We start from the raw sequence: 24655 nt of genomic DNA, 5'->3' as shown, positions 1-24655 counted from the left end.
CATCTACTTGTACAATAATTCATATTTTAAAAAACAGTTTGTTTTAATCTACTGGGGCCCCTTTCTGTATGATAAACGGGTTTCAAAGATGAACTTAGCCTTTAACTAGTTGAAGACATTGGGCATGCTACATAAGCCCCAAAAAATAATCAAAGTACACAGAGCAAGTGTAATCTGCCCAGACCACCTGCCCTGCTGTGCGTGTGTATATAGTATGATATATACAGTATGTTACCCCTTATTAACCCAGAGTTTACCCTAATCAGCCTTAACTTACACATCCCCCACCCCTCCAACTATTATTTTCCTGATGATTTTTGTTTACTTCTATTTTCTTGAGCATCAATATTTAAACAGAAAAAATACAAATAAAAAAAAGTTTAAAATCACATTTCCAAAAATGCAAAAAAGCTTTATTTAATTTGTTAAGAACAATGCAATGCTATGTAATGTTAAGCAAGGAAACTTACAATACTTTTTTTTAAGTATTGTTACTAATTTTGTCTAAGGATTGCATGGAGAAAAAAAAACACATAATTTTTGCAAGTTAATATCACAAAAAAGGGCCATAAGCACATACTGTATGTAACAATTGTTCTGGTCCATGGAGTGTACGGGTATGAGAAATGGTTAATCATGCACTCTACCGTGTGTCTGCAAAATTCTTAACTGTGCACCCTAGACAATTGATGCTATTTTAAAGGCAAAGGATGGACACACCAAATATTGATTTGATCTAGTTTTTTCCTGTTATACAATTTGTTAGCAGATAACTTTAAAATGTATCTCCTACTATCAATATGTCCCTTGTACTGCAGTACACCTTATTGGTATATTGGGCTTCTTCATACTGTCCCAATCTGAGCTTTGCTGTACAGGCGATTTCCAGAGACTGATAGAAAGCAAAATTCAGGTAGTGTGATTAATAGGTACAGATTTGCATTAATTTGTGTATTGCTTCACGAGCAAGACCCTCCTATTCGTTCTGTATTGAACTGTATTGTAATTGTACTCTCCCCCCTCTACATTGTAAATCACTGTGTAAATTGTTGGCACTATATAAATCCTGTTTATTAACCTATTCTTCGCATAATTCCCCCTTTTATTTTTTTGCCCTCCAGCTGTACAATACCTATCAATCTGTGATGCGTTGGCTACCAGGAAGTCATAAAACTGTGAATAGGAATGCCACTGAGATGCGTCAGTTCGTTACAGGAACCTTCACCAAGTACAAGGATCAGCTGGATGCCAACGATCAAAGAAATCTTATTGATGCCTTCTTTATCAAGCAGCAAGAGGTTAACTCTTTATGTTATGTAATATTCTAAATGACCTTTAGTACAACATATCAGTGCATGTAAATCTGCGACCATAGATCTGCAAAAAGGTACCATATAAATGATACTAATGTTTATGCCTTTGAAGACATAAACATTTTTAAAGACCCGGAGAGATAAGTATTTATGTGTGTTTCTGACCAAACCAAATCCTTCCTAAGCACTGGTGACCAGAAGTGGATGGTCTACTCTAGATGTGACTAAGCCAGAGTTTTTTAAAGTGGTAGAATAGCTTTAGCTGTTGAGTAAATACCCTTACTAATGCATGCTAATAGTCTACTAGCCTTACTTACTGCAGTTTGGCATTGCCTACTATTGCTGAGCCTGAGATTTTCTAGGACCCCCAGATCCTTTTCTATCCTTGAATCTCCCAGAGCTTCTCCCCTCAGTAAGTAGCTTGCATTCATATTTTTAGCCCCTAAATGCAATGATATTCTTGATTAAAACCTTAAGGTCCTTTTTCAATCTTTTATTTATCAAAAATATCAATAGAGTTTTGAGGGACAAATCAGATTATTATTATTATTATTATTATTATTATTATACAGGATTTATATAGCGCCGACAGTTTACGCAGCGCTTTACAACATTAGGGCAGACAGTACAAGTACAATACAATTCAATACAGGAGGAATCAGAGGGCCCTGCTCGTTAGAGCTTACAATCTAGGAGGGAGGGTCAAGTGAAACAAAAGGGTAATAGCTGTGGGGGATGAGCTAATGGAGAAAATAGTGCAGTTGTTAGATGGAGGCAGGATAGGCTTCTCTGAAGAGGAAAGTTTTCAGGGATCGCCTAAAAGTGGATGAAGTTGGAGACAGTCTGACAGATTGGGGTAGGGAATTCCAGAGGATGGGCGAGGCTCGGGAGAAGTCCTGGAGGCGGATATGGGAGGAGGTGATGAGGGAGCTAGAGAGCAGGAGGTCTTGGGAGGAACGGAGATGGCGATTAGGTTGGTATTTTGAGATTATACAAAAGGAGTTGTCTACAGATTGAGAAATTCTGATCAACACCTTAAGAAAAACATATTTGGAGGATCCAGACACTCCATACTGATAACACGGTCAACTACCACTAGTGCACCGAAGAGAGTCAGTTTTTCTGACACTGAGGCAAAAGCCTCTGCCCCTTCAATGTCATCCTCTATAGGAACTGCCCATGATCAGAAATACAAACTTAGAGACTTAGGTGCAGCCAAAAGAAGAGGGGGAGGGGCATAAGCCCATGAGTCAATTTAGCAGAGTCCATCTCTTGGCACCCCCGACTGGGTTCCCACAAATGGTGGGGAATTAGCAAAGTGGCTTATTGAATTCTTAGCAGCACTCTCCTTTTTACATTCAGAGAGCAAAGACCTTTTACCTATATAAAGTTTCCTTTTGATATGCTTTGTCCAGCAGAGGGCCGCGCTTATCAGAAAAGCCTGGCAAAGTCTGACTAGGCAGAGTTAACTCTTACCTCTCCAGCAGCGCCACTTCTGCTGGGGAGCATCGACTAAATAGTGCAGTTCACACAGTAGAAAATACATTTAATTCAGAATTCAGAAAATATAAACACAACCAACACAGTAATACCTCTGTAAGAACCTGCTTACATCCCCCATGCATGTTATTCCAAGAAATTACATGAATTAGATTTTTTTTTTTTTTTTTAACGTTTTACCTAAAGTATTTAAAAAATGTTTTATATCAGCAAATAGTATCAAGGCCACGGGTACTTCTATAAGTACTAGTTTATATACTAAAGCAGCACTATTGTCACTTCGCCATATGCCAAGCTTTCATATGATTATAGACATATAAGTAAATATAAATGACAGGTGGTGATGAGAAAAAGTCCAAAAGACACAGGATGTGGTCCTAATGCTGGATAATACTCGTGCACCTCACCCCAAGGTCCTCCAAAACGTGCGTCACACTCCCCTTAGGGGTTCTCACTCACCAGATGTAAGCATAAAACTGCCTTTAATATGCCAAGAGGAACGCCATCCACATCTTAGGTTGGATCAGAACCACCAATCACCTCCGCAGGTACTCGGATATATATGAAAAAACTCCACATATCGTGATTCCGTTTACCTTTTATTGTCACCAACTTCAAAGAATAACAGTTTCCAAAATCTTCCAGTATTTAAAACGTACAAAATAGTGTACTAAATAGCATTACTAACAGCTCTTAATAGCAGAAGGACATTCACCATGGAAGCACAGCGGCTGCTGGTTACTTCTGGTTTGTCCCTTCCTAGCTGTGGAACACAAAAACGTCACTTCCGGTGGCCGTAAGGTCATGTACTGACGAGTTTCATCATCATGACTTTGTCAAAGGGCATGGCCTTACGACGTTGCATCCCGGTATTTATACCACAACCACACAGCTGGAATTTTACCCTCCGATGGCACTACCTCACCGTTCTCTACAGGTGCACATAGACGGTGATTAGTACACCACTCAGAGGTCAATAACTCTCAGCAGCTGGCGATGGTAATCTAAAACATTTAGCCGTATACGGCCCGATTAATATTACAACTCCACCTTATTAAAGTGCATTGCCATATTAAAATCAATAACAGTAAAATCTAATATATTAGGTTATATCACAAAATACAGGTTAATCATTAATAACCTTATATAAAAAACTCATATGGAATAAATAAGTACATAATAAATGGTTAAACTCATACACAAATTCAACTGCATTTTAAAATTACTAAAAAAGAAAATTGACAATATACAGACAAAATTATTATATTTATATATTTAATAGTTGCTAATAAAACAATTAATATCTAGCTACACGTTTTACCCATTGGGGGTGAGAGTTTCTGTCAAAAAAATCCAATGAGTCTCGTGCTTAGAGAGTTCTCTCACCATATTCGAATGCCTCCACACTGGTTTTATATGGTCTACACCCCAAAACTTCAAACCAGAGGGATCCTGATTATGGTGAAGTTTAAAGTGTAGAGATACACTGTGGTCCTTATAGCCCAATTTAATATTCTGAATATGTTCTGCTATATGGATCCTCAAAGGCCTCTTAGTATGGCCCACATACATTAACCCGCATAGGCACTCCAAAATGTACACCACATGAATTCCTTAATCAGGAATTCTTTATTATTTGAAGTGGACATAAATCTACCTGTACCTCTTATGCAGTGGCGGCTGGTGCTCCATTTTTTTAGGGGGGCGCAAACAAAATCCCAACCAACCCCCCCCCTCAACGTCACTCGCCCGTGATGGGGCCTATAGAGGGATAGAATGGATAAGATAGATAGATAAATAAATAGACATGCAGTGAGGGAGAGAGGGAGAGAGGGAGAGAGAGAGAGAGAGAGAGAGAGAGATCACTCTAGGACGCAGCGCTGGGTGCCCTCGTGATATACACATACAGCAGATGTGTAATGAAGGGCTGGAGCAGAGGTTGATTCCTGGCAGGGCAGAAGTGAAGCACGGCTCCCTCCACCCTCCGATCACAGACTGAGAAGAAAATAATACAGTGGACAGACAGGCTGTCAGTAACACAGTACCTTGTCTTCTCCATTCACACGGAGCCAAAACAGGAAGTGACACGCTGCCGGGAGACAGCACCACCCAGACATGAAGACATGAAGGAGAATGCCCCAATCAGCGTGTAGAGGCGCACTGCACAGCACCACAGGGCATCAAAAAACCCCGCAAATGAAGCTTCTTGCCTGCAATCACGGGATTGCATTGGCATGACGCTTCCATAGTGCACCGTGTCCGGCGTCCGCCCGGAACACAGTGCACTTAAAGGAAGTTTTTTTTTTTTTGGGGGGGGGGGCGGCGCCCATGAGCCCCCTATGGACAGGCCACCACTGCTCTTATGGGTATCAAGACTTCTCTACACACCCTACATTTTCTACATGGAAAAAAAACATCTCTGTTCCAGAAAGATGATGGTCTAGTGGAAGGGTCCCACGACTTTCTTCACCACCCCTGTCCCCAAAACTTGAGGCCTTTCTATAGATAAACTTAGGCATAGATGGCAGTACAGGTTTCAATGTTTTATCGAGACACAGGATATGCCAATGGGTTTTAAAAATCATCTCTACTTCATTATATTGTGAGTGAAAGGAGGAAATAAAAACCTAATTCATGGTTCATATTAGTTGTAATATTGATCGGGCCGTATACGGCTAAATGTTATAGATTTACCATCGCCAGCTGCTGAGAGTTTTTGACCTCTGAGTGGTGTATTGATCACCGCCTGTGTGCCTAGAGAATGGTGAGGTAGTACCATCAGAGGGTTAAATTCCAGCTGTGTGGTTGTGATATAAATACCGGGATTCCACGCCGTAAGGCCACGCCCTTTGACAAAGTCGTGATGACAAAACACGTCAGTACGTGACTTTACGGCAACCAGAAGTGATGTTTTTGCATTCAACAGCTAGGAAGGGAGAAACCGGAAGTAACCAGCAGCCGCTGTGCTTCCATGGTGAATGTCCTTCTGCTATTAAGAGCTATTAAGACCTGTTAGTAACGCTATTATGTACACTATTTTGTACGTTTTAACTATTGGAAGATTTTGGAAACTGTTATTATTTGAAGTTGGTGACAATAAAAGGTAAACAGAATCACGTTATGTGGAGTTTTTTTTCATATCTATACGAGTACCTGCGGAAGTGATTGGCGGTTCTGATCCAACCTAAGATGTGGATGGCGTACTTCTTGGCATATTAAAGGCATTTTTTTTGCTTACATCTGGTGAGTGAGAATCCCTAAGGGGAGTGTGACGCACATTTTGGAGGATCTTGGGGTGAGGTGCACGAGTATTATCCAGCATTAGGACCACATCCTGTGTCTTTTGAACTTTTTCTCATCACCATCTGTCATCTATATTTTCTCATGTGTCTATAATCATATGAAAGCTTGGCATATGACGAAGTGACAATAGCACTGCTTTAGTATATATACTAGTACTTATAGGAGTACCTGTGGACTTGATACTATTTGCTGATATAACATTTTAAGTTTAAGCAGCTGCTGATTAATGAAATATAGGTGAATTTTATGTATTAGTGTGTTGGTAATAACATTTAAGCTCCAGGGCGCTGAGAGAGTGGAAGGAGGCCTGGTTTTCCATTTGTTTACATATATTTAAAAATAATTGCTGTTCCTGGCCAAATGGGATTTTTTTACTTTTTTTTTGCATTGGTGCATGTTCTCCAGGGAAGTGCCCATACCCAGTGCTATTTTTTGACACCCCCTGCATAGTAGCCCAGAAAATTTACATTTTTTTTGACAAATATGGCTCCTATTGATTTCAGTGGGGTTCAAGTTTGGCATCCAGAATTCTTTCAAATTCCCTGAACCGAACCCAAGGCAGTTTGGCTCATCACTGCTAGTAACGCATTCTATTTGCTTTCCCCACTGCTAGGCCACACTGCTCATTTTGCAATTATATAAAAGGAGCACCTCAAATGTTTTCTTTTGTTGTTGTTTTCGACAATATACATCCAATATTGCACTCTATCGATTGCCCACGGCCTTTGGCTTCTGAATAGAGTTTATTGTTATTTTACTGGTTTTGTCCTGGATTTGCATATTGTGGCAGTCTGGATTAAGCTTATATGAGATGACTGTAACTTTACTGTTGAAAAAATATGCGGCAGTGTAACTATACAGTGAAATGAGGCCTTGTTGTCTCTGCTACCACAAAGAAACAGCTTTTTTTCCTTTTTCTTCCAGGAGAAATCTAAATCCCCCACATATTTCCATGATAAAAATTTAACAGCCGTCATTACCAACCTGTTCTCTGCTGGTATGGAGACGACCTCAACGACTTTGAGATGGGGGCTTCTACTAATGATGAAATATCCAGAGATTCAAAGTAAGAATACTGGTGGTGATGTGTTTAATGGTGTCCAACCAAATCTCTGTTATAGATCATATAGTCCGTTGGGTGGAGTCCTCTGCATGCAGTAGATATAAAACAAGTTTTGAAAAGCTTCTAAATAAATAAATTTGACCTAAAATCACTGCCCAGAGATATGACACCAAACAGATGACTACAATAATATTTTACTGCAGACCACATCTACAATGCAATCTCACCAGGCAATAGCTGGTTACACTTCCTTGAAATAAACAAAATTCATTTACCAGCCATATCAACTCACCCAGTGTTTTTGTGCACCTCTTTTCTCTCCTCATGAATTCATTCTTAGAAGAACTTTTCCTGTGAAGCTCCTGCAGGTGGATAGAGTGGGATTCGGTCACTTGCTGCACTGCACAGAGCGAGGCATCATGGCGGGCTGTTCTCTCCACCTGCCCTACTCTAGTACTGATGGCATTGATGTCTTCCCGAAGGTCCAAGATAGCTGCCAAGAGTGTTTTTAATATCTGCCGCGATCATTAAGGCTTGGTGCAGCCACTTTCCTGGTGCCCGTGGTGGCGCTGTTTCTGCCTTGTGATGTGTTAGAGCTTGTGCTAGGAGAGCGGGACCTCCGTGAGGAGGCCTGTGTATCAGACATGGCGCTCCTCTGTAATCGCTTGCCGAAAAGCTCCGGGTTATTACTGCTCAGCTGGGTTCACTGGTCTCGTGGTGATCGGGACCTTGTAGCGGAGGTGCTGCTGTATGTTCTCCCCGTCATTCTGTGGATGGTAGCTCTGTTTAGGCTGTTGCTGGACCTCGTGGTGTCGGAGCTCTGTGACTTATGCCGGCCATACACGGTTCGAAATTCCTAAGAATTTGCTTTCAAAAATCGTATGAAAGAATTTTCGTATGAATTTCGCACCATTAGTGGGCTGCATCAACGGCCAATTTTCGTGCAGCAATCAAATTTGAGGAATCGGACATGTTGGAAATTTTTAGAAAAACAAATGATTTTCTAATCAATGATGGGAGAATCGTGCGAGAAATGTAATAAGAAAATAATTTACGGAGAGAAAAGAAGATTCCCAGCCACAAATTCTTTTCTGTAGCAACATGCGGTGAAATTGAAGGCTTGGTCGGCCGAATTTCGAAAATCAATGGTGGCATCATCGGATCACAAAAAAACGAACTTTCTGATTTTGAAAAGAAAATTTGTTCGAAATTCGACCGTGTATGGCCTGCATAACCGGCCATCTCAGACCAGGACCAGACCACGCCCCCCCCCACCTTTCTTCACAAAACTCTATTCACTGACAAAAATTGATAGCTAATTGTTGGATATAGGCAATAGTACCCACTGTAAATCAGCAGAATGCAGCAACATTTAATTAAAAAAAAAAAAACACTGGGGTGCATGGCAAACATAGTCAACTAATTGTTTCCCTCCTGATACTGAGAGTATCACCTCTTAATGTGTGGTATTATTGCAGTTCACTGGATTGTGAGAAATACCTTACATTGACAGTTGGTCACCTTCCCATATTTAAATTTGTCTTGGCACAGGGAAGCAGTACTGTTGTACAGTTATTTGGCTAAGATAGTCACATGACACTGTACATTTCATTTGAAGGAAGACTATGTTATAATGACAAACATGTACCAGTCATTATTTGATATCCTTTGCAAAGTATGTCTTGGGTGTCAAGCTTCAGGATCTTTATCTGTTGAGTTAACTTGTACTGTATTATACAGTCTCTAAGGAATTTTATGCTTTTAATTTATAGCTCTCATTGTTACTAGGTAGACCTGCATATGTTGTGAGAATTTCATTCAAGGGTAGAACAGTCAAGGACTCCTTCCAGTCCCCAGTATTGTTTTTAAGGGCTTTCTGCCCATGTTAATGTAATCACTTGCTGTCCGGACATTGTATCAAAATGGCAGGACAGCTTCTTCCCGGTCATTTTAAAACACTCCACTTTTCAGTGCTCCTGCAAGCTAGAGAGCAGAGCTCTCTGAGATTATTGTATCCATTAGACACAGCAGATCACAAAACAATAATACAAAACCAATTGAATGCATTTTGCAGACAAAACTCTGTTTCCTCTCACACACTGATTGGGCATGTGTTTTCTACAATGATCGGCAGCAACATTTTTTACAATGCACCTAAGCCAGCCACTGTTTTGCTGATCGCTAGCCACACCAGTTACATTGTCACCAGACCAGTGCAGCCAGCTACAGTGACCTTGATCATTAGCCACACCAGTCACATTACCAACAGATCAGTACAGCTACCTACAGTGTTGCTAAATGGCCACCACACTAATGCCAGTGTTACCATACCAGTGCAGCCAACAACACCAGTCACAGTGTTTCCAGGAAAGTACAGCCAGTCATCATGTTCTTGATCATCACCACACCAGTCCCAGTGTCACCCAGTGCAGCCAGTCACAGTATCCCTGAGTGCCACTACACCAGTGCCAGTGTTACCAGACAAGTGTAAGCTAGGAATAGTGTCCCAGATCACTGCCACTTCGGTCCCAATGTCCTCAGACCAGTGCAGCCAGCCATCGTGTTTGTAATTGCTGCCACACCAGTCCTAATGTCACCAGACCAGTGCAGCCACTCAGAGTGCCTCTGATCGCCACCACACCAGTGCCAGTGTTGCCAGACCAGTGTAAGCAAACAATAGTGTTTCCAATCGCAAGCCATACAAGTCCTAGGGTCACCAGAGCCTGTGTAAACCATCAACAGTGTTCCATGATTGCTAGCCACACCAGTCCCAGTGTCACAAGATCAGGTCCTTGTCAAAAGGGTCAGACGTAATATATCACCAAGCACTGAAGATCCTGTTTAACTGTAGCAGGCAAGCATGAGCAGTGAGGTACATCCTGGCAAAGTGACAAGCACCAGCAGTTACGTACATGCTGGTGAAAAATATGATAGGTAGTCAGGAAATTAGATGGATAATCTATTATTTATACCCCTTGAAAACCTGAAGGTCTTCCTTGGATTTTGGGTCCCTCTTTGTGGTTAGGCTACAAAGAATACAAGGAAGAGTGGGATCAAGGGGACAGTGGCTGATGTTGGCCCAAGCGTGCTCCCACCCTGGAAAAGACTGGACTATATCGGTACAGATAAATAACAATGAACAGTTAGGTAAAAGGATTTATTACAGAGACAGAGAAATTACATAGTGTACTTGTTAAAATTGCAAAAAAAAAGAAAAGGGAAAAGGGAAGGGGAAGGAAAACAAGGAGGGAAAGGTGGGAAGGGGGGGGGGAGGGAAGGAGAGGACGGGAAGGGGGGCAAGATGGGACAGGCAAGGCATAGAACCAGGGGAGGAAAGGGGGGGTAATAGAGTTACCCGTACACCCGCTAAAACATAAAGGCATACGTTAAAACTTACCATGGTAAGGAGTGGTAAAGTACCAAGCCAAGTAAGGGCTTCTTGTTGGCGCAGGGGTCGGATGGCCCGTAGGGAGCAGGAGCACCCACTCTGTCCACCAGATGGGGCATCAGAGGGGGTAGTTATGTTTGGGCAGCTGGTTGCCGCACATATTCACCTAGATATAGGGTAAGCCACTTCTTTATTTACCTCTTATGTTGTTTTTTCTACATGCTGTATTATGATTGTTGTCTGCATATTGTCTGCATTATTATGTATTATTTTTTCGTAGATTGGTCCTCCTGAGGAAGCGGTAATACCGCGAAACTAGTCGAGAACCAGACCATTCTATACCCTGTAATAACAGATGTCTCTTGGGCAATTCCGAGCCTCTGTTTTTGCAATTTTAACAAGTACACTATGTAATTTCTCTGTCTCTGTAATAAATCCTTTTACCTAACTGTTCATTGTTATTTATCTGTACCGATATAGTCCAGTCTTTTCCAGGGTGGGAGCACGCTTGGGCCAACATCAGCCACTGTCCCCTTGATCCCACTCTTCCTTGCCTTTGTATATTAATTTGGATGATGGTACGTTTTTAACAAATTATTACTCTCGATTACATGAGGCTATACTCAAAAATTTGTGCATAGGCTACAAAGAAGTCTATCCTAATACTTGGGGGGGGGGGGGGGGGGGCATTATGGTGTGTAATTCCAAGTATAAGTGTTAGAAATACGGTACTGTGAACAAGTTGTAGGCAGGTGAGAAAAAATGCTGTAGATGAAGGATGCTTTCATAAGTAGAAGTGTTAATAGTTTATTTTTATCAATTAACCCGATGGAAAGTAAATGAACAGAAGAGGAATCCAAATCAAATCAATATTTGGTGTCGCCATCCTTTTGCCTTCAAAACTGCATCAATTGTTCTAGGTACATTTGCACACAGTTTTTTTAAGGAACTTGGCAAGATGTTCAAAAAATCTTAGAGAAGTAACCATAGATGTAAGCTGCTCAATGTAGTGAATGTAGGTTGCCTCAAATCATTCTGTCTCTTCATGTAATCTCAGACAGACTCAGTCATATTGAGATCAGGGTGGGGACCAAACCATCTCCAGCAGTGACTGAAAATCATGGTTAAACTGAAGTGACTGCGACCGGATATGCCAGCTCACTATGTTTTAGCATAGCTATTTGCAGTACATATCAGGAGTGCGCAGGAAAAGGTGACAACACCGTAGCCAAAATTAGTCAGTGGTGTCATTCTATGAAGAGAAGTGCCTATGGATGCACCTTGCAGGTATTTTTTAACTGAAAGCAGGACATGTAGAAAAATATAAAATGAAACCTTTTCACATTACAGGGAAATGTGCAACAACATTTATGATTATTTATGATTTAGTTTTTGAGTATACATGTAAAAATGTTTGCAAATATTTGATAAGCTTGTGAAATGCTTTGCAGAATTTATCTGCCTGTATCCACTAATCAGGTTGCACCTTTTAGCAGTTTAGATGATCCAGCACAGTGAAAGATGATTACTGATTAGCTGTTGTGGGTTTCTTAACTACGCTGAAGGGGGTCACTATAGTCATGGCCCTGAAACACAGGGGCCTGGATCAGTCTGGCTACACACTGATATAATTGGCCCGTAATGCCATTTATCAAACACGTGTGGATAAAATTAATGTTCTGCAAATGTTTGGGAATCTCATCACTATTTCTATTAAAGCTATCACTGGAGGAATTTCCTTAGCAATTAGAACAGCGTGGGCCCCAAAGGTTTGGCTGTGGGGACTCATTGCACTTTAAGACAAAAATGTGGTAAATTTTAGGGAAAAATTTGGTGTTCGACACAAGCTGTTGCAGACAGTAAGTTAAATCATTTAGTTAATGTTCAATCTGGTGAAACACAATCTTCAGTTATAAACATGCCAAAAAAAGAGCTATCTGGTGTCTGAGAGTCTCTGGCACCACATCCCCAACGAACAGAAATAAATGGAAGGAGCTGAAACAGGACTTTAAAGGTGCCAACACAAATAATTATATAAAAATTCAAATTTTATTGTAAACATTAAAATAGACAAGAATTTCATAAAAAACATTGGGAAATATCCATATGGTTTTGTACAGTGCTGATGTTGTAATTTTCTCTCTACATGTTTCACCAGGCTATGGCTTCTTTAGCGCCGGTTCACACAGGGGCAACACGACTCTGGCCGCGACTTTGCGAGGCGACCTGGACGCGACCCGAGGGCGACACCACAGCGCGACTTGGGGCGACTTACAAGGCGACTTCAAGTCGCCTCCAGGACAGGCGACTTTCCAGTGGCCAATCAAACTACAATCCGCTCTGGGGGAGGGAGGGGTTTGCTTGAAAAAAACATCTTCTCTTCCTGTGAAGTCGCTTCAGTATAGATCACGATCCGACTTGTAGGCGACTTACATTGAAAGCAATGGGTACAAGTCGCCTACAAGTCGCCTTGAAGTAGTACAGGGACCTTTTCTGAAGTCGGAGCGACTTCAGTAGCGTACATATAGACGGCTCTCATTCACTTACATGGACTTTCAGATGTCAAGCGACTTGGGGCGACTTGAGGTCTGACAAGTCGGATCCCAAGTCGCGGTAGTGTGAACCGGCACTTAGGAGAATAATGTACATACTGCATGTAGAATCACCGAAGATTCAAAAACATATTAATTACTATAGACAGACTAATAAACACCACATACAGTGAACATACAATGTGTGTCTTTGGACAAGAAAACTAAAATAGAAAGTATACACAATAATTGCACATTTTTCATATAGATCTTCTGGGGGGCTCCCCCACCTGTATTGTATCATGGTAGTTCAAATTAACCTGAGCTATAGGTCAAACACCCACAAGAAGTTTCAAGGAGATATCATTGTACCACAGGGGAGAACATGGGCCCCAGAATTGCATGCCTAAAAAGTGGAAAGTAGGTAATGAGTAAGGGCTCAATAAGCATATATTGACATTATAAAAGGAGAGTAACTGATGAATAAGGGCAGAATAACCCTATTCTAGACAAACCAAAGACCATAAACATACCTACTGCTTATCTGAATAGGGAGAGAACCACATAGGCAGGTGAGATTTATCCTATGCATTAGGATAAAAAGCCTTCTGTGTGTAGCAGCCTCCCCAGCACCTCCTAATACTTACCTGAGCCCCATCTCTATCCAGCGATGTCCACGAGTCCCTCGGCCATCCGGGACTCTCCTTCCTGATTGGCTGAGACACAGCAGCGTTGCCATTGGCTCCCGTGGCTGTTAATCAAAGTCAGTTAGCCAATCAGGAGAGAGAGGGGGCAGGGCCGAACAGCAGCTCTGTGTCTGAATGGACACACAGAGCTGCAGCTCAGCTCGGGTGCCCCCATAGCAAGTTGCTTGGTGTGGGTGCACTTGACAGGAGGGAGGGGCCAGGAGCATCAAAGAGGGACCCAAAAAGAGGAGTATCCAGGCTGCCCTTTGCAAAACCAAATGCAGAGAGCAGGTAAGTATAACATGTTTGTTATTTAAAAAAAAAAAAAAAAACTTTAATAGCCTGAACAATATGAGGCCAAACCTCAGAATATGCCAACTTAACATATGGTCATATGTAGCTGCTTTTAAAGGTTGGATTTTCCATTTTGTAAAAAAAAATAAATCATTGTGTCAAAAGTTTGTACCTTTTGGCTAGAAAGGAGACCATCAAATAACCATTATTGGAGAACTATTCAAAAGTTCCATATGCAAACTTGACTTTACATTATATACCAGCAAATTGTGACATACTGTATACTGTTACCAGTGGTCTTTATTTTGTCTATTTTCACCTTTAACTGCACATTTTTGATTTATTGTCATTGTTGACTAAAGAGGATGTCCAGAAGGAAATAGATAAGGTCATTGGATGTGCTGTTCCTCAGACTGAGCACCGGAAAGAGATGCCATATACAGATGCTGTTATACATGAGATTCAGCGTTTTGGAAACATAGTACCATCTAACATTCCACATGCCACCACACAAGATGTTACATTTAAAGGTTACTTTTTACCAAAAGTAAGCATTGTGATTATTGTTCTTTTTTGCCTTCTTGCCTTACAAGGTCTAATACTTGCTGAGTTAAATTTCTATTTTACAGCCCATCTCCAGAATCCCCACCCTCACTAACTGATTACTACTTTAATTTTATTGTGCGGATGCCAAGGGTCCCCCACAACCCTGAGTGTTAGAAGGATGAAAAGTGTGCTGGCTTTCATGGAATTGTGAAATAAATTAAAGAGGAGCTCCATGCTTCCCCCAAAAAATAAGTCAGCATCTAAAAATACTGTAGCTGCTGACTTTCAATATAAGACACCTACCTGTCCAGGGATCCAGCGATATCAGCTTCGGGTGCAGGTGCTGGCATCTTCACTAAGGGAAACTGGCAGTGAAGCCTTCAGGCTTCACAGTCAGTTTCCTCCCGTGCATGCACAAGTTGCGCTGTGCTTTATGAATGGTCCTGTGTGTCCCAGAAGGCAGCGGGGGGGGGGGGGTAGTAGGAGGGGGACAGACATTCTCGTAGATCACTGCGGCAATCTTACCTGGATGTAGGAGCGGGTACCTATCAAAATCAGGTACCCTCAAAAAGTGCCAAATGTGGCAATGGAAGGGGGAGGGTGCAAACAAGCAGAGCTTCCCTTTTTGGGTGGAGCTAAACTTTAAGTATAAATGTTTTTTAACGATCCCCCAGACAAAATGTGGCCTTAAGCCTTGCAGTGCAGGGGGGACCCCACATCAAAGATTGTTTTTTTGGTTTTGTTTTTTTTTTTGTTTTATTTCCCTGGAGTTCAGCTTTAAACAGAAAAGTGTCTAAAAAAATACCTATCCTTTCACTGAGCTACATGAATGCCCTATTCACAGTGCATAACAATGGAAACTGACATTGTTCTCAATGGTGTTCATTCACATCAATGCAATGTGGTTCAGGAGGATCTTTGTAAAGATGCAGGGTTTTGATCACATAGACTTCAATAGGAGTGCATGAATAGGGCATGTCTCCATTCTAAAAAAAAATAATGCACGAATCATTAAAATGCATAAAAAATGAATTAAAAAACACAACAAAAAATACATGATTATGCAGTAGCATTAGTGTGAACCTAGGCCAGTGCAAATCATTCTTATGAGAGTCTGTGGTGTCTATGCAAGTCGGCTGAAACTGACTTGAATTTGTTATTGTACAGGGGACATATGTGATCCCATTACTGACATCTATACTGCGAGATGAGGATCACTTTGAGAAACCGGACGAGTTCTACCCACAACATTTTCTTGATTCAAAGGGGAATTTCTTGAAAAAAGAAGCATTTCTGCCATTTTCAGCAGGTAATCTAGTGTCAATATGACTTAAAATTATATAACAAAATGTTTCCCTTTTTATACCTAGAGCAGGACCCTACATTATCTGTAGATTATACTACTCTCCTCTTAAATTTCTTAAAGTGATATTAAAGGCAAGTTTACAAAAAAAATAACAAAAATATCATGCTTACCTGCTCTGTACAATGTTTTGTACAGAGATGCTTGGATACTCCTCTTCTTGGGTCCCCCGCTGGCACTCCTGGCCCCTCCCTCCTGCTAAGTGCCCTCAAAGCAAACAGCTTTCTGTGGGGGCACCCAAGCAGGCGCATTCCTGAGCTGCTGCACAGAGAAGTTCTTTTACCTTCATGCATAATGCGTGAAGGTAAAAAACCTTGAGCCTTTAGATTAGTGGTTCTCAGCTCCTGTCCTCAGGACCCACTAACAGGCCAGGTTTGCAGGGTAACTGAAATACGTCACAGGTGATATAATTAGCTGCTCAGTGATTGCAGGATTCTAGTCTTCATCTCCCCAAGGTAATACTTAAAATCTGGCCTGTTAGTGGGTCCTGAGGACAGGAGTTGAGAACCACTGCATTAGAGCCACTTTAATTATCCTGAGGTAATTTAACTGTAATGCTGGGTACACACAATCGGACATTCCGACAACAAAATCCTGGGATTTTTTTCTGACGGCTGTTGGCTCAAGTTTGTCTTGCATACACACGATCGCACAAATGCTGCCAGAAATGTCCGATCATCAAGAACGTGGTGATGTACAACACGTACGACAAGCCTAGAAAAGTTAAGTTCAATAGCCAGTGCGGCTCTTCTGCTTGATTCCGAGCATGCGTGGAATTTTGTGCGTCGGAATTGTGTGCACACGCTTGGAATTTCCGACAATGAATTTTGTTGTCGGAAAATTTGAGAACCAGCTCTCAAATTTTTGTTGTCAGAAATTCCGACAGAAAATGTCAGATGGAGTCTACACACGGTTGGAATTTCCGACAACAAGCTCCCATCGAATATTTGTTGTCAGAAAATCCGATCATGTGTACGTGGCAATACTGTAGCTGAATCCCATTCCTACTCCTCAAAGCCTGTTCACAAATGTCATCCATTCACCAAGATATATTTTCTTGTTCAAATAGTGAACAAGGTAATATACAGAACAAGACTACTCTAACCCCATGAGGGAAAAAGTTGAACAATGTACATAATGAGGCACTGATTGAGTCAGTACGCAGTCCGTAGGAGTATAATAGGTTGGATAACAATGACGAAACCTTAAAGTATGAACACCTATTGTACTACATTAAATGAGAAGCTGCAGTAAATTATTCATGTTTCGTTGGGTTGCGGGCTAATCTAAACAGAAAATAGCATCTGGTGAACCCCCCTGTACTGGAGGGTTCATGAATAAAAGGGGCTAAACGGAAAGGAAGGAAGGAGAAGGGAAGTTAGGAAAGAAGGGGGGAAAGAGAGTAGGAGCGAAGGAAGGAGAGAATGCCAGGGGGTTCAAAAAATAATGAAACAGAGTATACAGGGAAGGGGGAAACGGGGGGGTTATGGGTGGAACTGAAAGATCCACAATAGTGTGGCTCTGGTATGCGTATGCAGGGGTCTCAAGGGGACACCAAGATATATTTTCAATATCAACTTCTAAGGAAGCAGCTGTTGAAGTTCCCCTGAAATGTAGCATATTACTTTTTACTAAATGGTGGATTTTGATGTGTGGACAACAAGTATATTGATGTGAGGACAGCATCTTCTATTTTTTCTATTATTTTCTAAGACACTTTTTTCTCTTGATACTTTGCAGAATGTGTTTTTTACTATAAATGTGCATTTGTGTCTTCTAGGTAAGAGAAGTTGTGTCGGGGAGAATTTGGCTAAAATGGAGCTATTTCTCTTCTTTACAAGACTGCTGCAAAACTTCACCTTCCAGGCTCCTCATGGAGCAAAACTTGACCTCACTCCTGCAGTTGGATTCACAACTCCTCCGATGAGCCATGACATGTGTGCTGTGCCTCGCACCTGATGAGGAAAGCCATTACACACAGCATTTAGAGCAAACATTTTAAAAGACATTTTTGTACAGAAGTGTGTTTAGAGGGACACAAAATAACAAGTGTCCTTCTAACTCAATGATAGATTAAAAGCTAAAATAAAGTGATAATAGATGGATTTATTAACAGTCACTACTGTGAACAAAATACAATAAAGTATAAGTGTCTAAAATATAAAATGGAAGTTATAATTTATAGTTTAGATTCTTTAAAGGTTCATCAATAAAAACTGCCTATGCAGACACGGGGTGGCCGTAGATAAAAAAAACAAACTGTGTAGCTTTGACTAAAATTCAATAATTCTAATTCCCTTACTATTGGTGTAGGTCAGGGGTCTCGAAACTTTCTAAACAAAAGGCCAATTTATTGCCCTTTAGACTTTAGGGGTGCCGGATCATGACCAGTGGGAGTGAAAATTTTCCTTACATCAGTGGGAGTAAACATCACCCCACTTGGTATTAGAGCAAGGAATAGCGCCCCATGGTTGGTCTCATTGGGAGGAATAGTGACCCATTGTTGGTGTCAGTTGGAGAAATTGTGCCCCAATGTTAATGGCAGTGCGCAGAAAAGTATCTCAAATCAGTGCCAGGAATAGTATCCCAAGAGTCGGTTAAAGGCAAGCAAAGGGCCCCGGGGCTGCAGTTTGGAGACCACTGGTGTAGGTTAATAAAGTGGTAGTAAATTGCAGCTGAAGAAAAAAAAAGAATTCCCCTGTAAGGCAATGTCATAATGTGCTAGTATGCATCGTATACTAGCAAATCATGAGACTGACCTTAAAACGAAGGCCTCCAGCACCACGCTTTTACCACGGAGAGGGCTTCCATTTCCCCCGGTCTTTCTTTTCTGGTTCACGGCCTCCGGCTACATGAGTGGCCGGGGGCACGATGATGTCACTCCTGTGCATGTGCATGGGATCTGCTGTTTACGGTACAGGCTCTGGTATGCCGGACCTTCAGGGTGAATGCGCCGGTGACGTCACTGGCTGCATGAACTCTGAATATCTCCTAAACAGTACAAGTTTAGGAGATATGCACAGTACCTACAGGTAAGCCTTATTATAGGCTTACCTGTAGGTATAAGTGGTAAAACAGTTTACTACCACTTTAGCATACCTTCTGAAGCCTGACTGGAATACTTCCAGGATGTTGCTAGGGAGAGAGGCCTAGTCATTTCCACTTATTTCCACCATCACAGGAGTGAGCTCTCTAATGGTGAGCTTAAAGCTTCTGCATCAGGGGAGAGAATGCACACATGAGGGAGTTTAAATCAGAGAAAGAGCTTGCTCCTGTGATTGTAGAAGTGAGCAGTAATAACTAGGCCTCTCTTAGCAATGTCCTAGCAACATCCTTGGAGTACATAAATGGACTACACCCATAGCAAGTGCATTATTCAACTTTAGTAATAGCTACACAGTTTGTTTTTATCTACCAACACCTCTTATTTACATAAGCAGTTGGTGGTAAACTAACCCTTTAAGTGGAAGAAGCTATTTTTAAAACTCTTAGTAAAAGTTCATGGTCAGGCACCTTACAGTGTGTGATACTGCATTGGAATGTTCTACTTGGAATACAACATTACTCTACTCCCAAGTGAGGAGCAATAAAATCTTGTAATGCTGGATGGCAAAGTCAGATGGGACAGATGAGGAGTCTACTGCAGTTACGCCTGGAAGTGATAATGGACATCTCCCATGCAGCTTGTCATCCTTGCTCAGATGGTTGGTGATCTGGTTGGCCGAATGGTTAAAGTGCTGTGATTTAGATTCAGGAGATATTAATATTTGTTGGGGTTTGAACCCTGCTCCTGTGTAAAAGTTAGGTCAGAAGTGCAATCTATAAAGAGATGCCGTTGCCAGACCATTGATTTTTTTTTCTAATAATTCTTTAGTTATATTCATAAGGCATACACATCATCTTGTCAGCAAACAGGACAGCAAAATGGCAATAAGTAATAGCTTATAATATATCAGACAGGGGAGACCAACTCTGAAATAGAAACCACTGCGAACCCCTCATCCCCCACAAGGAGAGATGGTAAAAGACTCCATTTCAATATACTGGTCGATCTATCTTCAAAGCCAGATGGCCCTACTTGGTGAATTGTGTGGTGCTAAGAGCATTAGCCAGAAGGGCTAAATTTTATTCAGTGGAAAACTTATCTTGAATCAATTTCTGTTTATAAGAACCTAATATGTCTTTAAGTGATGTGGTTAGTTCCTCAATCTTTCACTCTTGTGAACCAATGAGTAAGCGTGGTAGCAGGAGCTTTTTCGTACAGTACCTGAAATGTAGGATTTGGCTGCATTGAGAAGATGCACTATTGGAAATTTTATTTGTATCTAGATTTAGGGTTGGGTGTCAATTGTAGTGAGCGGCCTGCTTGATTGTGACTGGAGCCAATATCTATAAAAAACTATTTAAAAAAACTATTACTGTTTAAAAACTATTTGGGTAACCTGTGACCAAAACTGTTTAATATTGGGACAGTCTAAGAATAAATGCATGAAAGTGCTACTGGCCTCATCACACCAACATTTGTCCTACTGAGAATATGATATAACTGAAGGAGTTCTTTATTGTCTTATCGTCATCAAATGCCCCATACACACGGTCGGACATTGATCGGACATTCCGACAACAAAATCAATGGATTTTTTCCGACGGATGTTGGCTCAAACTTGTCTTGCATACACACGGTCACACAAAGTTGTCGGAAAATCCGATCATTCTGAACGCGGTGACGTAAAACATGTACGTCGGGACTATAAATGGGGCAGTAGCCAATAGCTTTCATCTCTTTATTTATTCTGAGCATGTGTGGCACTTTGTGCTTCGGATTTGTGTACACACGATCGGAAATTCTGACAACGGATTTTGTTGTCGGAAAATTTTATAGCCTGCTCTCAAACTTTGTGTTTCGGAAAATCCTATGGAAAATGTGTGATGGAGCCTACACACGGTCGGAATTTCCGACAACAAGGTCCTATCACACATTTTCCGTTGGAAAATCCGACCGTGTGTACGGGGCATTAGAGTTGATTTCCTGATATGTGCTACTAGTAGAAACATAGCATGCATGAGAAGTGATTGTGGTCTATTTGTTGTGGAGCAAAAGTGATTTATTTTCCCATTTCCAAAGGAATGAGTCTGGAGGTAGCTCATAGTTTGCCAGGAGACATTGATAAGATGTGGAAAGTGTTCCTCTCACAGATTCTGATTTGAAACATTTCTTTGAAGGGAGTAAGTGGATGGAATAATCTATAACCTGGCTGGCAAGAAATAAAACGCAGAAGTTGAGTGCGCGATCAAAAGTTGAGTGCTAACACCTCCAGACTCGAGCCTACAGGGTGGGGTATGTACCAACTGGAGGAAACACAATGTCGGGCCCTAAACTTTTTACATCGCACCCAAGAGTGAAAGTCTTTAGGAGTAAGGAAAATTTGAAGGTGGCCTATGATAGGAGGCTAAGGGGAGGGATAATGTGCAACTACCCATTTTTTTGAGTTGTTGTCAAACATATGCAGGGTTGAATGAATCAACAAATTATTTTTGGTGCTAAGGGATGAAGGCTTACCTGCCCAAAGTGCTCCTGACACATTGAAGCAGGTCCTGTTTTAAAGTGACCCTGCATTTGGTGTCCTGATGGCAACATCCCTCTAATATTCAGGTGAGCTGAACCTCAGCGTGGTAAAAGACTGGGTTGGGAAAGTTAATTACACCCCTGAACTTGGGTAAGAGCAAGATAATTTATGAAATACTTGGCACAGGAATTGAAGAAAAAGAAAGAAAGATTTGAGATCCGGACCGGAAATATCTCAGCCAGGCTATTTTTTTCAACAACAATTTTCACACATAGGATCCTATGTGCATTTAATGTGTTTTATGCACATTACTTATGTGTATGAAGCCAATTCTGCACTCCTTTTTTCCTTCTATGTAGACACCCACAAGCCCTGAGACTGCTGCTGCTGAATGCCAACATCTTGGGTCTCATGTTGGCAGCCCCAGCAGACTCACTCCATTGACATTCTATAGTATTCCCATTTACTTTTCCCCTGGCTGCTACATACTAAAGCTTATGTAGGGAGGTAGGGGGAGAGGTAGAGGAGCTGGGTCAGTGCATACAGCAATTAGACACTCCCAGTAGTACAATGAGCTATGAGTGGGAAGGCACTATGCTAGAAAATAAGGAGTAGTGACAGTTTGGCCCCATACACCATGCGTGATTAGTTCCTTTTCCTGTACAGAGCCATGTTTTGCCAGCACAGGGATGCACAGGTGTTGCATAGGTGTCCATGGATGTGCCCTGCCAGCAGTGACCTCTGTTTTCTGTCCTGCCAGCAGTGACCCCTGTGCTCTGCCCTGCCAGTAGTGACCCCTGTCTTCCACGTTGCAGTCCTCTGTCCCCTGCTCTGCTGACCCCTATCATCTGCTCTGATGACCCCTGCCCTCTGCCCTGTCAGCGGTGACCTCTGCTCTACCATCAGTGACCTCTATCTTCCACCCTGCAAACCTCTGTCTTCTGCCCTGCTGAATCCTGAACTCTGCCCTGCTGACTCCTGTCCTCTGCCCTCTGTCTTGCCAGCAGTAACCCCTGTTTTTCAACCTGCATACCTCTATCTCCCACCCTTCTGACTCCTGTACACTGGCCTGATGACTGCTATACTCTGCCCTTCCAGCAGTGACCCCTGTCCTCTGCCCTTCCAGCAGTGACCCCTGTCCTCTGCCCTGCCTGCAGTGATCCCTGTCCCCTGCCCTGCCAGCGGAGACCCCTGTTTTCTTTCCTGCCAGTTGTGACCCCTGTCCTCTGTCCTCCAGTGGTGATCCCTGTACTTTACCCTGTCATTGGTGACCTCTGTCCTGCCAGCAGTAACACCTGTCTTCTAACCTAAAGTCATCTTTCCCACACCCTGCTGACACCCATTCTCTGCCTTGCTGACCCCTATCCTTGGCTCTGCTGACCCCTGTCATTCACCCTGCTGACTCCTGTACACTGTCACGTTGACCCCTGTACACTGCCCTGATGACTCCTGTCCTATACCCTGCTAACCCCTATTCATTACTCTGCTGACCCCTGTTTTCCACATTGCTTACCCCCTGTCTTCTGCCCTACTACTCCCTGTCATCTGCCCCACTGACCCATTGTACACTGTCCTGTTGCCCCCTGTCCTTTTCCATGCTGACTCCAGTACATTTCCTTACAAAATAATATCCTCTGTACACTGTCCTAAAAACTGCTGACCCTATCCTGTGCCCTACTGATCTCCCATCCTCTGCCCCTATGACATTTTTTTACTGTGCCCTCACATCAGCCAGGCCTGAGCCTACCTTCTGCCAAAACATTTTGGATAGAGTGGAGATGAATTAGAACACCTGTCAGGTTTTTATTGCTGTTTGTGCCCCTGTTCAGCCCCTTTCAGACATGCAGACTGTTTGTCTATTTTTCATCCATCAGTTGACGGATGAAAAGCAGATATCAATGCACCTCTATGGAAAAACAGATGTAAACGGACGATCATTCATTTACATCCCCTTCTGTTAACATCCGTTTTTCGGAATGGATCAAAGCCCTATTTTTCTTTTGTTAAAAAAAAGGGATCTGACAGAAAATGGATGTAAATGGACAAACGGTCCGTTTTTGCATGAAAAAAATGGCTTGCGGGCCTTAAGTAGTTAAGTACTCTAGCTGGCAGATGTAAAAACAGTTGAAAAACTGTTAAAAAAAAAAAAAAAAAGAAAGAAAGAAAAACTGATGACAAAATGATGTAAACTTAATCAATTTTTTCTTTGGAAAAAACATGACTGAACTGAACGGTCCGTATAGGGAGCAACAAAAAACCCTAAACTCGTCCACCAAATTAATTAATCTGATTAATCTCATTCTTCTTCCTTTTTTAGAGCAGTAAAACTAGATCTAAAATGCAACTCCAGGCTAAGGTTCAGCCTGGTCTGATGTTTGATGTACTCTCTGTAAGCAAATATTTAAAGTAGATAAGAACCTGATTTTTTTCTTTATCCTGAATAATGATTCTGCAAAAAGTATTGTAAAATAAAAAAAAAAAAATAACAATAACAGGTCTTCACATTTTGTGCATTAGTCATCCAACCAACCAAGGACCAATTCTCCTGGTAAAATAAAATAGGGCAAGGCCGGGGAAGATAAAGGCTTCTATTGCCAATTACTCACTGAAGATGCTTTAATTCTGGCTGTAATGCTGAACCTCTGAACTCAAAACTCTGGTTTACTCATTTACAGATCAGGACATTTTATTTCATGTGCTACACAAAAAAATATTTTGTACCTTTAACTATAAAACTTAAAAAAACCTTTAAAGGGTACCTCCACTTTCATGGGGAAAAAAATTATTAAAAATTATATAGCGTATATAATTACAACACAAGTCATATTGAAATGGAATGTTATTAAAAATTACTTTTCAATCTACAGAACTGTTGTTTTCTTTAAAATGCAGTGCAATATGGCTACCTGGATGCTTTCTGTACACAGATGGTATACAGAATGCCCCCTGAAAATGTAATTTCCTGCTTGAGTAATTGTCCTACTGATTTTCCCGGAAATTTGCACTAAGATATATACGTTTTTCAACATCCCCTGCAACAAAAATGTCATTTTTGGAGAGAAGCTCCCAAAAAGAAATCTAATCTAAAGGGATGCAGGCCT

General features: G+C 41.6%; 1 protein-coding gene and 1 long non-coding RNA gene across 2 annotated transcripts in view; one reads left to right on the top strand and one right to left on the bottom strand.

Moving 5' to 3' along the window:
• LOC141139183 (cytochrome P450 2K1-like) overlaps nucleotides 1–18075 on the top strand; it is an 88093-nt gene extending 70018 nt beyond the window's left edge. The window contains exons 5-9 of the mRNA XM_073625091.1: nucleotides 1122–1298; nucleotides 7041–7182; nucleotides 14441–14625; nucleotides 15792–15933; nucleotides 17768–18075. Of these exons, the coding sequence (XP_073481192.1) occupies nucleotides 1122–1298; nucleotides 7041–7182; nucleotides 14441–14625; nucleotides 15792–15933; nucleotides 17768–17946 (825 nt within the window). The 3' untranslated portion in view covers nucleotides 17947–18075. The remainder of the gene's footprint in view (nucleotides 1–1121; nucleotides 1299–7040; nucleotides 7183–14440; nucleotides 14626–15791; nucleotides 15934–17767) is intronic.
• LOC141139198 (uncharacterized) overlaps nucleotides 1–24655 on the bottom strand; it is a 1175459-nt gene that overhangs the window by 597478 nt on the left and 553326 nt on the right. The window lies entirely within an intron of this gene.

Source organism: Aquarana catesbeiana, linkage group LG04 (genome assembly GCF_042186555.1).
Source record: "Aquarana catesbeiana isolate 2022-GZ linkage group LG04, ASM4218655v1, whole genome shotgun sequence".
NCBI lineage: Eukaryota > Metazoa > Chordata > Amphibia > Anura > Ranidae > Aquarana > Aquarana catesbeiana.
This window is presented reverse-complemented; position numbering and strand designations above follow the sequence as displayed.